Source organism: Gavia stellata, chromosome 18 (genome assembly GCF_030936135.1).
Source record: "Gavia stellata isolate bGavSte3 chromosome 18, bGavSte3.hap2, whole genome shotgun sequence".
NCBI lineage: Eukaryota > Metazoa > Chordata > Aves > Gaviiformes > Gaviidae > Gavia > Gavia stellata.
The window spans coordinates 7,021,621-7,039,382 of NC_082611.1; the positions used below are offsets into that span (position 1 = coordinate 7,021,621).

General features: G+C 47.0%; 1 protein-coding gene across 1 annotated transcript; it reads right to left on the reverse strand.

Annotated features, from left to right (window-relative positions):
- Positions 1 to 4,113: 4,113 nt before the first annotated feature.
- On the reverse strand, positions 4,114 to 17,247 carry LOC104261483 (cytochrome P450 2W1). Its single transcript, XM_059826192.1, has 9 exons — positions 17,050 to 17,247; positions 14,419 to 14,581; positions 12,369 to 12,518; positions 12,118 to 12,275; positions 11,146 to 11,319; positions 7,318 to 7,459; positions 6,751 to 6,935; positions 6,088 to 6,229; positions 4,114 to 4,304 (listed from the first exon to the last, which is right to left on the reverse strand). The coding sequence occupies exons 1-9, from the start codon at positions 17,245 to 17,247 to the stop codon at positions 4,114 to 4,116; spliced, it is 1,503 nt and encodes a 500-aa protein (XP_059682175.1).
- Positions 17,248 to 17,762: the final 515 nt, after the last annotated feature.

Sequence of the window (17,762 nt, forward strand, 5' to 3'; positions counted from 1 at the left end):
GCCCAAGCCTCTGAACTGAGAAAAATCCACATTACTGTTTTGTGCAGAGCCTAGCAGATGCACAAAGGAGAAATCAGATCCCTGTGCGGTAGATACAAGTAGTGTCTTCTTAGTCAAAGCCTTGCAAGTACTGGCTATATGCTTAAAATATCTGTTGAACTAATATTTTTCTAAGAAGCAGAGGAGGACTAGCGGGTAAGGTTACCTGGAAAATTCTAGCCTACATGACTGGAAATGACAGCACAGCCATTACTTTACACATCAACTACACAACAGAAGAAAGTTATTCTAGTTCTGAGCTTCTGGGAGAAGATGCTTCTCAAGAGTGCATCAGTTCTTCACTTGCAGAGCAATATTAGATACAAATGTTGGTTGTCGTCTAATCCCTGCTCTTTTCCCATTCCCTACTGCACACGGGATAAATTATTCCCAGACACCTGCTCTTTCTATGTCTGGTGGATGCGCTTCCAACACTTTCCAGACTTCTGGTTTTGAATCCCAGATGCCAAACACTGGACTTTTTAGGTTCCCCTTGCTCTGAGGGACCTTAGCACGGTTCCTTGGGAGTCTTTGGCCCTTTCTGGGTACAGGCTCTGCTATGCCTGCATTGACATGAGGCTTAACAGCTCTCCCCAGACAAGTGAAGACACTCAACCTGCTACATTTTTACAAAGATAGCTCACATACATAAGCACAACTTCTTTTCAGAGCACCATGTGTGAACAAGCACACATGCAAACATTGCAGAGATGCTTCTAAAATGCTCACAGAAGCTGGGCAGATCCAGGCAAAGTGACAGAAAACCTGTCCATCTCCCCAGCTTTCTGTGAGAGTTGTCAGGACCCTATCTTTTCCCAACATTCCCACCTCTTCCCCTCCTCTGAGATGACTAGAGATGGAGCCTCATCGCATCCCCTCGTCAGTGAAGGCAACAGGACTCTTTCACAGCAGCTGGCTTCTTCCTTGGTCTGAAGTGCTGAGTGAAGGAGCGATAGGACTGCCATGGGAGGTGGGCTGAGCCATTGTCCCACAAAGGTTTGAGCTGGTTAACCCCTGGGAGGGATCCTTGTCTGCTGTAGGATGGGGAGGAGAAGACTCCTCCTGTTCCCTGCATACTACCTGATTCTTCCAGGTTAATGGTGAATAAATAGTGCGTATGTCTTTGCTCCCAGCCTTGCTTGCCAGTGAATGCAGGTGGGCTGGGGGTGCATAAAGCCTCAAGGCTTAGCTCTGCCCTCCTTGTACAGCCCTAATTTGTGGCTGGCAGGGCGTTTTACCCCAGTAAGGACTGCAGGGCTGGGCTGTTTGTGCCTCAGAGGGCTCGTGGTGCCATCTCGTGGCAAAAAGAAAATAGAAAATCTATTCTGCACAATGCTTATCGCTCTGGCCACTGCACAGAGAGGCTGCAGATATAAGGCAGCCCTCGTTTTACAGATCTATACAGTTGCTGCAATCCTTGCAGCTGATCATTGCCCTGCTGAGAGCAGGAGCCCCTGGTCCCAGCACCATGCAGCGCCAGGGACGGCAGGCTGGGCTATGGGCCGTGCTGCCCAGCCAGCTGCACGTGGCACGAGCCACGGGCACGGTGTGAGTTGGATTTGTTCAGATCTTACTTTAAAAATCAAGCCACCTGTCCTGCCCCAAGATGTTTGCCTTCAAGTCAGGTCAGTGTGTCACAAGGCACAAACATGTTTTGCAGCTAGAGGGAAGACCCTCAAGGCCACTGAGGAATGTGGAAGAGCCAATGTTTTCTGCTGGGTAAATACGTAGCTGAGTCATAATCAATGTTCTGCCATTGTTCGGCTGAACAAATAAATGGGAGGCAGGCACTTTCTTTTGAGGAGATGCATTCGGCTGTCTAATTCAGTGTGCTGGGGAGTCATCACTTCCATCCATCTGCTAACACAGGCACAAGTAGGATGCACTTTTCAAAGGAATCAAAGAAACCTGTTTCCTGTAGATGTTTGCTCCTGGTAGCTCATGGCTCTTGTTGGGGCACGGGTGTTGCGCAGTCTGCTGGATTTCTGTACACGGCCAGCACTGCCGCAGGCTCTGCTCTGCCTGCCAGGGAATGCCAGTGCAGAAGGTGGTGTCCAAAAAGAGCAGGCTCTGAAGGCTGCTATGCCATGTAGGAAGGGATCCATCTCTCTCCTTCGAAGCCAAGACCTGAGAGCCCATGGCAAGGGGTCAGGGCTGATGTTCCACCAGTGAATTCATGCAGATTTGAACCCAGCCCAGTTTTGTTCCCCAGAGCACTAGATTGTTGCCATATCTGCCTTTTGAGTTCATATTACATTTGGAGGGGGCTAGAGCAGGAACAGCCCAGGTCTCTCTGAAGCCAAAGGCAAAAGTCTTTTTTTATTTCAGCAAGGCCAAGACTTCCTTCATTGAGTTGATATGTGGCTTGCTCCTCTGTTGCTTTACCTGTTTCTCCCCACCTTCCCTGAAGAAGACCCCATCCTGCTGCCACCACTCCTCGGGAGTGACATTGCCAGCAGGCGATGCTTTGGGAGAACAAGAGATGAGAGGCTCAGGGTCCAAGGCACTAAGCAGAGGCACAGCATCGCATCAGTGAAGCTGTGCTGGCAACCTTTCATGCAGCCTCTGCAACTAAGAGTTAAAGACATAAAAGTGAAAAACCAAGGCTACCCCCAGGACTGACTAGTAGCCTGTAGCTGAGCACAAAGAGAAAGCTCTTTGCCCTGGAGAAACCACTCTGCAGATATGGAGGTTCTCCTGTCGAGCTGTTTTTTAAGCAGGATCAGGGTATGCAGAACCTGTGAGATACAAGTAAAACTTATGATATTCGTTTTCACTCTGGGCTCAGGATCAACCTTTCATGGCATTTGCATTTCTGTGTAACGCAAAATTGGGTGGCAGGCATATGAAATATAATGAAGATATGGGATTAAAACTTCATTTGATTCCCATGAAGGGGGAAACAAACAATATAATAAAGCACATGATAAGATAATGCATATGATAAGTGGAAAAAAATTGCCTGAGCTATACATCAACTGGAATAAGATTGCAGAACATGATGGCAGATAAGAGTGCTACAGACAGAGACAACAGACAGACAAAGCCACAGAGGAAAGGAAAACAACCAAAACCAGGTCTTGGCTAATCCCTGATCCCAATTCTCCCTGCGTGTATGCATGCAATACAAGCACTGTGAAATTAGACACCATTTGCAAGGAAATTGCATGGCTGGTTCCAATAGCCAGACCATCCCAAAGACCAGATTGACTGCTGATGTTGGTGCTTAACATTACCCAGGAGGTCTGAAGAGAGGAACAGTGTTTGCTCCTATTTAACAAGGTCAGGAAAGACAGAGATCCATAAAACTAGAAATGGGTCAGGTTTATTTTTCTGTATCATTAACCTTTTATGATTGGTTGCTGGTACAAATCTCACATGGCCTTATGATTTAGACTGCAAACTTAGAAACATAGATCTTGTTTCGTTCAGACTGTAAAGCAATGTTGAACTTGGTGGTAGCAGCACTTGCTTATCTAAACAGGTTTGCAGACTCTGGGGCATCTTTCAGGACACTGTTCCAAGGCAGAAATAACTTCGTCCTCAAATCATATGAATCAATCTGGTTTTTCACTCTCAGTGTTTGACCTGGCTGCCTAGGCTGGTAGGATTTTGCTAGAATCTATGGTTAATTAGAGAGTATTTCTGTGGCTTCCAGCAAATGGCAGTTCATCTTTCCTTGGGACTTCAGGCAGACTTCTGTGATGTTATGAATCTCACTGCTGTGTCATGGGAGCCTGGGTGTCACACCTACTGCTCATGGGCTGCACCCCCCTCCTTGGTCCCTCCATTGGGTCCATGCACAGTCTGTTTTGAGAAGAAGTTTCTCTTTGTCAACTCATGGTTTCTAATTGATCATATGCACCCCTCACAGCACAGGAGCAAAGAGGGGGTCAGCAACCTATGGGGCTGATGTAGCTGTGGAGAGCAGTGGTGTGGGAGTGGATGGAGGCAGTGGGAAGGGGATGTGAAAGAGGGTGACATGGCAGGATGGGGGGTGGCAAGTCCTAGCATAGCTAAGTTTGGTCTAAGCAGCTTCCCTGCTTGCTGGGTTGCTCTTCTGCAAGGCTGTGGTTATTCACGCACGACAGCACAGGTTGCCTGAGGCTGAGGCCTTAATGTGAAAGTCGTTTGGGGGACGGTAAGGTCCAAGTCAGACTCTGAAACTCCTGGCTGGGGTTGAAAAGTAAATGTCTGCAGCAATCCTACGAAGAAGACAAACAGTTCCATCTTGGCGAGGCTTTCTCCAATGCAGTTTCTTCGCCCTGCAGATGAAAGCAGTGTTCACTTGATGGAAAAATCCAACTAGAATATTTGCCATGGACATGTTAGCATCTGAGATGTTGCAATGGAAGCAGGAATGAAACCCTGAAAAGCACCAGATCGTTTCAGAGCAGAGGAGCCTGTGTTGCTAAAGGTAGCTGTCCCAGTCACACTGGCCCAGTGTGCCCGCCTGGTATCTTTTATCCCACAGCTACCTGCAGCAGCAAGTCACAGCCATGTTACAGGGTTATTAGGCATTTATGATGTACCCTCTCCTCTCCTTAGCTCTTCCAACCCTCTCAGCATCTTTAACCCTTTTTCTTTGAAAAGCAGCCTGATAGAAAAATGCCACCTCCTCCCAAAGCAGAATGGATTGAAACTCACTTTTCCTGTGGAATTCATCCTAACATCCCACTTTTACAAAAGACTGTGTTTCTTATTTCCTACCCCCTCTTTGTGTTAGATTCCCAGCCCTTGCCTGATGGTCCCTGTGCCGGTGAAGCACTTGGTGGACAGCGAGGACTGGCTTCCTAACATCAGAAGTCACTGCTGGGGAGCTCTGCTTGGAGCACATTCTGGAATCCCTTCAAATCACCCTTTCAGAGGAACAGCTGGAAAGTATAAGGTTGCTGGAACAGCTGGAAAGATTTGTAGGATTCTGCAGGTAATCTCCCTTTATCGTACTTACAGGCTCCTGCAGTGTTGGGATTTGTTAAACTCCCACCAAGACTGCTTGATCCAGCTGTGCCCTTTCATAATGCATGCTGCTGCAGCCATGGAGGGCATGGGCTGGGGGCAGGCATTTCTGGAAATGAGCAACCTTTGGAAGCATTTATGGTTGTTGGGAAGGCAATGCATAAGTGATATTTCTTCTTTTAGGATGGCTCAGGGGAGTTTCTGATATCTAACAACTCTTCCTACCATTAGCTCAGTTTAAGTCCCAAGGCGGGGTGGGTTTATGAGCCGCCAGGGAAAGAATGTTAATCATATTTTGCAGATGAAATTGAGATTAAAAAGAAAAAGTTAAAAAGTCTGTGGCTTGACCAAAATGACAGACAGAGGTAGTGTCAGGATGCCGAGTGTTCTATCACCTCCCCTAACCAAGGACTATGCTTCTTCCTCTGAAAGAACAGGTCTTTCTGGGAATCCTTGGGAGCTCCTAAAAGTGCCACTGAAAGAAACACCGTCCAAGGTGATTTTTTGAGACAATCCAGAGCCTTGGATTTAAGATTTCACAGTGAGAGTAGTATGGTTTGCTGTACTCTGTCCTATATTGGGTCTCTGCTGGCTGTAATACCCAGCCAAGGTGCAAGGCTTATTGGGACTCTCTTCCTTGGCTCTGGTGGACAATGGATGAGGCCTTGTTGAGACTCATTGACACGTGGGACTTACCTCAAGAGAGGACTTGAGGGTCCCTGGGTTGTACCCTCACTTCCAGGAGAGCTCACGAAACCCCGTGCACAGCTATGCTGGCAGCCCCACCAATCCTGTCTGGTTATCCACCTACTCCTGACAACTTTGAGGCATTTTTCCACCTTCTTTTGGATGCAATATATCTTTGTCTTCTCTCCTGTTGAACCTTTGGGAACCAACCCCTTCAGTGGTGGGAGAGGTGTGCTCTGAGAGCAGCCATTTGCCTGGATGCAGAATAATTGACTCCATTCAGTTACCCAGTTGCTTACTGACCGAGTTAAAGGACTTAGCCATGAAGACCCCATTAGTGTATATTGTAATAAAATAGTCCTGCCATAGCCTCAGCTCTGTGCAGATCAGCCCTTTAGTTACCTGTGGAGAAGGGCAGGAAAGCCTCTCTCTTTACAAAATTCCCTTCAGCATCAAGGAAGTGGTTGGGGTTGAACTGGTGTGGTGTCTCCCATTGTGTCTTATCCAGCAGCACTGACGTGAGTGACGGGATTACAATTATACCCTGGAAGAAAAGTACATGAAGGCACAAAAGATAGCAAAAGCACTCTGTTTTGGTTCATTTTGTGACAGGCTTTGGTGTCCCAGGAGATTTGCTCCACCTGGCGTAGGTGGAGGCCCTGCGGGTTTTATCCGATCAGCCAGTACAGAGAGAAGTCAGTGAGATTTTCCCAGCAGTGCCAAGGGTTGAAGCCAAAACCTACATCGTGCTGTGAAAATCTCAAGCAGAGGGTCAGATCCTGTAAATGCCCTGGCAGATACTTCACTGTACAGATGGCATCAAGGAGGTAAACCAGGGTCACTTGTGCAGTGAGGAAGTCCTGAGCATGAGAGGGACTGAATTGAGTCCTACAGTACCAGTTTCTCTGGACTCAACATAGTCACTGGAGAAGAAAAAACTCTTCTGGGGGTGATTTTGGATGCTTACTTTGGGCTTCAGTCCTATAATTTCCTCTAAAGAAACCACTCTTTAATGGCACTGGCAAAAATGAGGTGGTGTGTTCCTGGGCTGGAGCAGTTACCTACCTTGGGAAGGAAGTAGCCTCTGAAGTGGGTGTCAACAGCAGTGCAGCGGGGAACGTGGGGCAGAAGGGTAATAAACCTCTGCACTTCGTGTAGCACTGCATTTGTAAATGGCATGTTCTTCCGATCCTCATACGTGGCCCAGCTTCCAGCTTTGACTGTTCTCCCAATCTCCTCCTGCACCTTTTCTGGAAGGAACAAACAGAGTTGGATTCCAGCAAAGAAGCCAGTTCCCGATTTGGTTTTGGGAAAAACATATTTTTCCAGGGTATGGAGGGAGAGGATTCTTAAAACGCCAGCCTGGGTTTCCCTGCTCTACTTCTAGTTCAGGCACGTGGATGGGTTGTTTTCCCAGCATCATACTTTGATCTCCACTTATCTTCTCTCCCAGCAAGGCACAAGGACTATTTGGTTGTGACTTTGATCAGCATCTAATCAGGAGTTCATAATAATGATAAACAGATAGGATTCAGCTCTTAAGGCAAAAGAGCTCCTGTGGATCTGAAGCCAAGCCTCTCCCCTCCCCATATCTGCCACGCCACGGACAGAGCATAGGCGAAAGGAGCTCACTTTGAATCTCTGGGTATTTCATCATCAGCAGGATGGCCCACTGGAGCGTTGTGGCTATGGTCTCTGTTCCCGCCATGACCAGGTCGAGTATGGATGCTATTAAGTTGTCATCGTGAAAGAGGCTGTCTTTCTTGTTTTTCTCCTTGAAAAACACAAGTGGTAAGAAAGGTCTTAAAACGGTCAGTCTTAGTATTCAGCAAGCTTGGGAAATATTGCATAGCCTACAACACTGTTGACTATGATCTTGTGTTTGTGAACTGGGTGATAAAATAGACCTGATCTTGAATGCACAGCATTCACCAAAGATGGGAGCGCCAAAGATGGAAGGTTTGGAGTGGAGTTTTGGTTTGACATCCATCTTCACCCAGAAGCAGGCTGAAGCCCAGGGCCAGATGCTGTTCACAGACTCAGCCTCACAGGTTTGGAAAGGATCATAGAATCATTTAGGTTGGAAAGGACCTTTAAGATCATCAAGTCCAACCATTAACCTAACCATTAACCTAACACTGCCAAGTCCATCACTAAACCGTATCCCTAAGCGCCACATCTACACATCTTTTAAATACCTCTAGGGATGGTGACTCCACCACTTCCCTGGGCAGCCTGTTCCAATCAATGCTTGACAACCCTTTTGGTGAAGAAATTTTTCCTAATATCCAGCCTAAACCTCCCCTGGCACAACTTGAGGCCATTTCCTCTTGTCCTGTTGCTGTCACTTGGCAGAAGAGACCAACACCCACCCCTCCGCAACCCCCTTTCAGGTAGTTGTAGAGAGCGATGAGGTCTCTCCTCAGCCTCCTCTTCTCCAGACTGAACAACCCCAGTTCCCTCAGCCGCTCCTCATCAGACTTGTGTTCCAGACCCCTCACCAGCTTCATCGCCCTTCTCTGGACACGCTCCAGCACCTCAATGTCCTTCTTGTAGTGAGGGGCCCAAAACTGAACACAGTATTCGAGGTGCGGCCTCACCAGCGCCGAGTACAGGGGCACGATCACCTCCCTACTCCTGCTGGCCACACTGTTTCTGATAGAGGCCAGGATGCCATTGGCCTTCTTGGCCACCTGGGCACGCTGCTGGCTCATATTCAGCCGGCTGTCAATCAACACCCCCAGGTCCTTTTGCACCGGGCAGCTTTCCAGCCACTCTTCCCTGTAGCATTGCATGGGGTTGTTGTGACCCAAGTGCAGGACCCGGCACTTGGCCTTGTTGAACCTCATACAATTGGCCTCCGCCCATCGATCCAGCCTGTCCAGATCCCTCTGCAGAGCCTTCCTAACCTCGAGCAGATCAACACTCCTGCCCAACTTGGTGTCATCTGCAAACTTACTGAGGGTGCACTCAATCCCCTCATCCAGATCATCGATAAAAATATTAAACAAGACCGGTCCCAATACTGAGCCCTGGGGTACACCACTTATGACCGTCTGCCAACTGGATTTAACTCCATTCACCACAACCCTTTGGGCCCAGCCATCCAGCCAGTTTTTTACCCAGTGAAGTGTGCGCCCGTCCAAGCCATGAGCAGCCAGTTTCTCCAGGAGAATGCTGTGGCAAATGGTGTCAAAATCTTTACTAAAGACTAGGTAGACAACATCCACAGCCTTTCACTCACCCACTAAGTGGGTCACCTTGTCATAGACAGAGATCAGGTTAGTCAAGCAGGACCTGCCTTTCATAAACCCATGCTGACTGGGCCTGATAGCCTGGTTGTTCTATAGGTGCTGTGTGATGGCACTCAAGATGATCTGCTCCATAACTTTCCCTGGCATGGAGGTCAGACTGACAGGCCTGTAGTTCCCCAAATCCTCCTTCCGGCCCTTCTTGTAGATGGGCATCACATTTGCTAACCTCCAGTCAACTGGGGCCTCCCCATTTAGCCAGGACTGCTGGTAGATGATGGAAAGTGTCTTGGTGAGTACTTCCACCAGCTCCCTCAGTACCCTTCGGTGGATCCCCTCCAGCCCCACAGACTTGTATGTATCCCAGTGGTGTAGCAGGTCACTAACCATTTCCCCTTGGGTTATGGGGGCTTCGTTCTGCTCCCCATCCCTGTCTTCCAGCTCAGGGGGCTGGATACCCAGACAACAACTGGTCTTACTATTAAAGACTGAGCCAAAGAAAGCATTAAATACCTCAGCCTTTTCCTCATCCTTTGTCACTATGTTTCCTCCCGCATCCAATAAAGGATGAAGTTTCTCCTTAGCCCTCCTTTTGTTGTTAATGTATTTATAGAAACATTTTTTATAGTCTTTTATGGCAGTTGCCAGATTAAGTTCTAGCTGGGCTTTGGCCCTTCTAATTTTCTCTGTGTACAACTTCATGACATCTTTGTAGTCCTCCTGAGTGGCGTGCCCTTTCTTCCAAAAGTCATAAACTCTCTTTTTTCCTGAGTTCCAGCCAAAGCTCTCTGTTCAGCCAGGCCGGGCTTCTTCCCCGCCGGCTCATCTTCCGGCACATGGGGATGGCCTGTTCCTGCACCTTTGACTTCCTCCTTGAAGAGTCTCCAGCCTTCCTGGACTCCTTTGCCCTTCAGGACTGCCTCCCAAGGGACTCTGTCAACCAGACTCCTAAACAGGCCAAAGTCAATCCCTCTGGAAGTCCAAGGCAGCAGTTCTGCTGACACCCCCCCACCACCCTTACTCCTCCGAGAATTAAAAACTCTATCATTTCGTGATCTCTGTGCCCAAGATGGCCTCCAACCATCACATCACCCACAAGTCCTTCTCTGTTCACAAACAACAGGTCCAGTGGGGCGCCTTCCCTAGTTGGGTCCCTCACCAGCTGTGCCAGGAAGTTATCTTCCACATGCTCTAGGAACCTCCGAGACTGTTTCCTCTCTGCTGTATTGTATTTCCAGCAGACATCTGGTAAGTTGAAGTCCTCCACAAGAACAAGGGCTATAGACTGTGAAATTTGTCCCAGATGCTTATAGAATATTTCATCTGCCTCTTCATCCTGGTTGGGCAGTCTATAACAGACTCCCACCAGGATATCTGCCTTGTTGGCCTTCCCCCTGATTCTTACCCATAAACACTCAACTCTATCATCACCATCGTCAAGCTCTAGACAGTCAAAACACTCCCTAACATACAGGGCTACCCCACCACCTCTCCTTCCTTGCCTGGTCTCTCCCCTATTCAGACGGAGATGCAGTTAATCCTAGCTCCGAGGAACACCTCCTGCCCAAGGGCAGGTTTGAATCCCCAACAATGTTCAAAATTACCTTTCAGGCCATTTCTGCTGGGCTTTAGGACTGTACTGAGCCTCCCTCCACTAAGAATACTTAGCGCCTAAAGTTGGCCCAGATCCAGTTGGAAAGAAGAAAAAACTCAGAACCCAAATATTTTGTGTTGAATGAAGTCAACTGATGTGTGAAACTGCAGAGTCTCTACTAAAGTAAGATGCAGGGCAGGGCTAGGACTTGTACTGATGATTTATCATTCAAGTACTTTAAGTGTATCATTCATCTTGGAGCAACAGTACCAATGATTAATTGATTTCTTGTTGTAAAAAGAAAGGCAGTCAGCTTTCATGTCAACTCATGCATTTTCTACTAGGAACAAGGAGTTGATCTCATATTATTAGTGCTGCTATTTCAGGAGTGGACTGAGACAGTGGCTTTCATATCTGAATTTTGATAGAAAAATCCCTGCAGTAAATTACACCAACTGTAAGAGACTGGCATGTGATTTCAGTACCACTAGAATAAACAGCACAGATTTCAACAGGTTTATATGACATGACTGAAATCAAGACTCAACAACTGTTTTAGCTAGAAAATCCAAAGAAGGCATTGCAAACAGTCAACAGAGATAAGCAGTCAATTACCTCTTGTTGCTTGAATATCAGTGCATCAATGTAGCTCCTCACGCTGTTCTCATTGATATCCTCCCTGCTTGCCTTCATGTATTGCCTTAAAATCACACGCACATCTTCTATTTTCCCAAGCATAATCTTGTGGGTTTTGAAAAGAAATCCAAGGAACGGGTAGAAATTGAAATACTAATGAGGAATTGAAAAAGAGAAGCATTAAGTCTGCAGAAATATCAGCATGTTGAAACAGCTTCTTCTTAAGGCATGACATATCAGTTGAGTTTTGTCTTGTAGTAGTAGCATCTTAGCATTCCAGGGACTTCCCAGACAGATTTTTATAAGGGAGGGCTTTGCAACCTTTGAGCCTTTATTTAGCACTACCTAATTTTAAGCATTTATGCTGTTCTGTGGAGACAGATCCTCTACCTGTAACAGCCTGGCCAGCCTCTCAACGGAGTTGGGGCTCCCGTGTGCCAGACCACCAGTTAGTTTAGATCAATATGAGACTGGTTAGTTTTTTCCAACATCAGTTATGAAGGATGGGGTATGAGAGTTTGAAGATAAGCAGAGTTTTCCTGGTACTTTCCAAGGAAGCATTTCTAATGCAGTCTGTGAAATCTCACTCACCTGAACATCAACACTGAATGTGCCATTTTAGAAAATGCACCAAAGGTAAAGAAAGCCTAGATGGTGCAATTATCTTGAAGAAGCCAAAAAAATATCTGTGGAGCTAAAATAACCATAGTTCAGTTCTCATTTTAGCTCCACACAGATGTGCAGGATGGTTCAAAAAGAGAGTAACAAAGGGGAATCTGGCTGCACACTTGTAGTGACCAAGGTGGTACGACAGAAGAACTGTCACATTTCAGGTGTAAAGGCTGGTTCTGAATATTTGAAAACTGCTGAAATAAATTCTATGGTTTGTGTGGCTCACAAATGTAATGTGCCAGTGTAAAAAAATGTTAATCTGTGGGACAGGTTACTTACGCTTAAATATGGAGATCCCAGAAGAATCATAACTTCATCTATGAGTCTTAAGAGAGTGAGAAATGTTGGGTCCTTATAGTCAAACCTGTCCCCAAACAGCATGACAAAGGTGATGTTGATTGGAGCACAGTTGAAGGATGTCAAGCTAAAAGGTTCCCCTGCAACAGGAGGAGGATGGAAATGTTAGTGAGATGTTGCAGCAGCAGTGACGCATATGAGGCTGTACAGCACCATGATGGTCTCCAGCTCACCTTTGAAGGATTTGATCATCTCGATAAGGAAGTGAAGCTCCTCAAAAATTCTCCCTTCTATCATTTTTTTCCCCATGCCGAGGTTGCGCATGCTGGATACAGTGAACCTCCGAGTTGTTCTCCACAGCTCCCCAATAGAGAAGAACAAACCTGGGGAGGCCATGAGACATCACCACTGGGCTTACGCACAGAGGAGCCCCACCGGACGAAACAAACCAGGGGACTGGATGAAGAGGGATATCCACAAGTGTTTCTGCTGCCCAGTTTCCCATGGATTTGGGGACTAAAGTTCTCCCATTTCTACGTGCCCCATCCCTGTATCCTCTCAGCTCCATTCTTCCAGTCTCACTGAGCCTGTAGTTTGGAAAAAACAAGCTCCCACCCAACCCAGTCTGCCCCAGCCCTCTCCTGAGTGCAAGATAAGCAGGTATGGCTTTCAGACCAGTACTGGTTGGCTGTAGAGCTGGGGAGAGATGTTGGTCTAAGTCAATCACACAACCTTTCTGATGCTGTTTGGTTGCAAGTCTAGGGCCTCAAGCAACAACCTTGTATCTTTGAAGATTCTTCCTTTGTCCTATTCCAGTCATAAAGATATTTTATCTGTGTGAGATGGGATAACTCAGTCTCCTCAACACCGGCCAGTGCTGAACTGTTTTATAGAAATTCCCAGTAACACTGTATTTTCAGTAGTGGCAAAAATACTACCATTTTGTAGAGGTCATTGGGCTCATGCCTTGATGATCACTAACACCACTAAGCAGGGATGGGTATTTAATCTCGTCAGAGTGTTGGAAATAGCGAAAGAAAAAGTTCTGTCAATAATCCAAAGACTATCTCAGATTGTGTCAATTGAGAAACTGGATTCCAGCACTTCACATCTTCATCTTGGCTGCAAGGTTTTTAAATGTGTTTGCTTTTTCTAGAATAAACACTATTTTAGAGCCATGTAGTTTTAATTTGGAAAGCAAAACTTCTTTCTCTAGAAATGTCAAAGCAAATTTCTAAACTTTATTTTTAATTTTTCTTTAATTCAGGCACTTTCATCTGGATAATTAATTTTCTGCAAACAGCTTCGGAGTCAACAAATTGGCATTTTCTGAAGAAAAAAATGTTTCATTGAAAAATTTGTGACCATTGTTACTTAACAGCCCCTGTGAATATACAGCTTTGGGTCACCTCTAAGTGGCTCAGACTTGGGCTGAGAAGGTAAGTGTGAAAGGGCTTATAGTGCAATACTGACAGTCTCCCACAGGGATAGTTTATATGTAAATTAGCTCTGAAAAATGCTTTTCTCCCCATCAATTCCTTTTCCTTATGTAGCAATAAATTCATCTATTGGTATTATGGCTGGGTAATTTAATTTCTAATTGTAATCCCAACTTCAGCCTGTGACCAGCATATAAAGCTGCCTTTTGGATGCTCAAAGCTAAAGACTCAGCTGAAGCAGAGGATGGAAAAACAAGGCAAAAAGTTCTCTGAAATACTCAGTTGCCCTGGAAAAACCATGAGGTTGTTTGTGAGGGCAAATTTCCAGCCTCAGCCTATTGCTTCTGCCTGAACCTGTTTCACATGGCCCACCCAAGAGCTTTTGTGGGGATGCAAGGCACGGGGGATGATGATGTCCAAAATTGTGGCACCCGGCAGTGGGAGAAAGGGAAAAACCCTACAGCTCCGAACAGCCAAACCAGTTAGTCTAAAGTCCCCTGAAACCGTGGGGAAGGTTTGTAAATCTGGTGGTGGTAGAGAGCCATTCTCATTGATGTCTTACAGAAATTAACCCCAGAATTACCACTGTGCCTTTAAAAATCCCACTCCTCACCCTTAAATGTTTAAGATACAGATCGGCCGCAAGTGCATTAGTGAAAATGATGGTAGTGAAAAGCCAGCAGACATTGCATGAAAGCGAGGAAAGCCAAATGTTTTCTGTTGGCTTGGCTTCAGAAGGGTCCAAGGGGGATGTTTAAAAGCCGGGCTCCGGGAAAGCACAGTTAGGCTGGCACTAAGCGATGGTGTCGTCCCTCCCGCCCGCCCCCGCTCATTTCTCTAGTACCGTTTCCGTTCTGAATTTGGTCAAATATTGGGATGGATGGTCTGTCTACAAATTCCTCTGTGTAGTTCACAAGCGCCTCCCGCACAACTTCGTACCCGGTCAGGACCACAACTTTCTGGAACCCAAAGTGGAGGGTGAAGATGGGGCCGTATTTTTCCGCAAGCTGAAAAAGAGGCGAGCTGTGATGGTCAGGAAGGGAGGGAGCGTGCACAGGGCAAATGCCTGTTGATTTTTGAAAGGACATATTATGTCCTGATGCCCTGCTGGGAACGGCTGTGGAGCCGCTACCTGCAGAATGGCATCTGTGAGCTGGAGCTCATCATGGTCAAACACAAGGCATTTCGTACAGATGCCTGGCTGGCATACATATGGATTTTAGGCTTATTGCCATGAAAAAAACCCCACCCCCATCAGTGCATTACTAATCTGGGTTTGTTGTTAAGGAGAAAGTAAATGAAAAACAAAAAAAACCCACCTAGAGTTAAAGATCGGACCTCAAATGGCAACACAAGTTGGCAAACCAGAGAAAAACGAGAACGGAGAAGGCATTTCAGTGCAAATAATGATGCTGTCGCACAGGAAAGCTTTGGTACGATGGTCCTCTCATGCCAGAGCACTCCTGCATCACTGCTACTAGATCAGAGGAGCTGTTTTTCCCATACCAGGCATTTAGTTTGCCCTGGATGACCACAAATTGCAAATGCGTGCCCCTCTGCTCAGCCCTGGCTTTGGGACCTAGAGCTCAGCCGGGCGCAGCAGGGAAACCCACAGCAGGAGCAGGAGGCTGCCCGAATGGCTGGCTGGCCCCATGCTTGTACATAAAGCGATGCTCATTTTGCACCGAGAAGGCTCTGAATGTATCTTTGCCAGGACACAGAGAGACTCTTTCACTGCCACATGCCCCAGGATAAATTCTCCACAGCTCCCCACCAAAGTTAGGCCTTGCTGGTGGCTTACAAAGGCAAAGTGCCTCAGGGGGTTGAAAATCCCATGAGGACCATGCGGTCCTGCTGGCACGTCTTACATGTGTCCCCAGAGCCACTGTGCTGTGCGTGGATCCCCACTCCTCTTTGCCAAGGAAAGGGGTCTGCGCAGAGCGAGGCAGGCTGGCGGGGGAATCCCCGCTCCGTAAGGATCGTTGTGTGTGAGCGGGCTGCTACACGCCTGCGTTTTACAAGGGTGAGACTGTCATGCCCCCCAACCCCTGTCTGTGCATCTCCTCCGTGCTGCATTGGGGACCGTGGGAGGCTGACTGCTCTTGCCTACCTCCGCCCCGCTGCTGCGGCTGCATCTTGCTCCCCAGCAGCTAGAAAACAGCACTTGGCGACAGCAGAGAAGAGTGTGGGCTGGGCTGGAGCAAGGTGATGGGAAGCCACAGTCCAAATCTGCTGCCTAAGCAAATACACGGTGTATGCGTGCAGCCTCAGCTGTGCCGGGTCCACCAGTAGCTTTTGCAGAGGAGAGGGGGCATCCCGCTGCGCCCTGCAAACACGCACATCAGGGTGCCCAGCCAACAAATGCTGGTGCTTGCTGCTCAATGCAATCACCATTTTTTGCTCTCTGTGGGGTAAGACAGAGGGATAACCCCTCGGGAGCAACCCCAAAGTCAAGGCAAACACAGGCGATACCAAATATAGGCTAGCAGGTGATGAAAGCATGCGGAGGTAATTCCAAACCGCCATTTAGAGGCTGCAGCAACGTCTGCCCAGCCCCACTGGGTAAACTGACCCCAGCCCTGACATTGCCCATAACAACACCAGGTGCTGGGAGCCTCACCCCATGGCAGTGCTAACCCACCACTCGGCTGCTCCCAGAGAACTGCCAGTGTTTGCTGAGCACCGGTGTTACGGGAGCCGTGTCTACACCTCGTCGTGAACCGCCGCTGTCTGTTTGCTCACTCTCTCCCTGACCCTGGCGCAGGTCGATCCCCGAGGGTACTGTCTGCTAAGGCAAGGAGGGAGCACCCAGCAGCCTGACATACATGCCCTGGGCTGTGCCAGCCTTGTCTTGCACTGAAGAACAGTTTACCACTATAAGTGGGGTAAGTTTTCTTAATTACAGGTTAATAGAAGAGCTTACAGGCTATTAATTCTGGTTCCTTAGTGCAACTTTTCTATCCCTCTCTTGTACTGCTGTCTAGATTTTAATGTGTACTCAATTCATCAAGAGGGAAGTGGATTTTGCAACGGGGCATCTGGATTTTGGTCCTCTCCGTAGCAGTTTTGGGGTCACGGCATGGTGGCATTCCCCTTGCCAGTTCTCCAGGGTGGAGGGGAGGGAAGCAATTTCATCCCATGTTAGTTATGTCCTAATGTTTTAAAAGATTTCTGGGTGTCTGAGCTGTCAAATTAATATTTCAAATCCCACAAGCATTATATACTTCATATACATCATCACAATTACATAATGAATTCCCATATTACCCAGAGGCCTTTTTTGATGGTTGATCACTCATAAATGTCATTGCATCAACACAGACATTGGCTAGAAGAAGCCCAGAAAAATATTATAAAGCCATTTTCATACCTTTACAATTTAGTTTGAATTAAAAAAAGACAAAAAGTTCTCACTGATATATCCCAGGCAGCTTTAAAATGCATGAGGGTCTGGGTTTGGGGGTTTTTGTCCTACCTTCATTAGTGATTTATCTTGTCTTCTAAGATCCACCAAGTGCAGGTTACCAATGATCGGAAGAGGAGTTGGACCAGGAGGAAATTTAAAAGCTGAATTTTTATAGCCATTTGAAAAATAGAGTACAGCTAATAATACTGCTGCACACAGCAGACAAATTAATGCAGGATCAGAAATAAATGAAATTAAAAAAGACATTTTTTTAGTAATAACCTGGTTTTTGGGGGTTAGAAGCAATAAAAATGCAGTGGCACTGTTCGGTTTCTGCCAGCTGGCTTTCTGTTTGCTCTCTGCGATTGCTACAAGCACTCGATTCTTATTAAGGTTTGTAGAGTACCTACATAAATACTGCATACTCCACCCTCTTTAAACACCTCAGAGAATGTGGTCTAAGCAGTTTGCAAAGCCTGTCCAGAAGTAAAGAGAGTTTCAAATTACAAACCCATGCATGTGTGTGCAAGAACATATACATGGGAAAAGGTGCTTGGCATTCCTCTATAACCTCCTTCTCCCCCTGAGACCTCAAGGTCCTTTATTAGCAGTGCTATGACCCTCCAAACACTCCGCTAACATGGGGAAACAAAAAGGTTTCCCTGAATCCTATTAGAAACCTCCAGATTCAGATTTGGGTAGGGTTTGAGATCTCCGTGTCACTAGAGAGAAAAACAGTATTGTTATGGGAGACTTCAGCTTTCTTGATGTCAAGTGGAGAT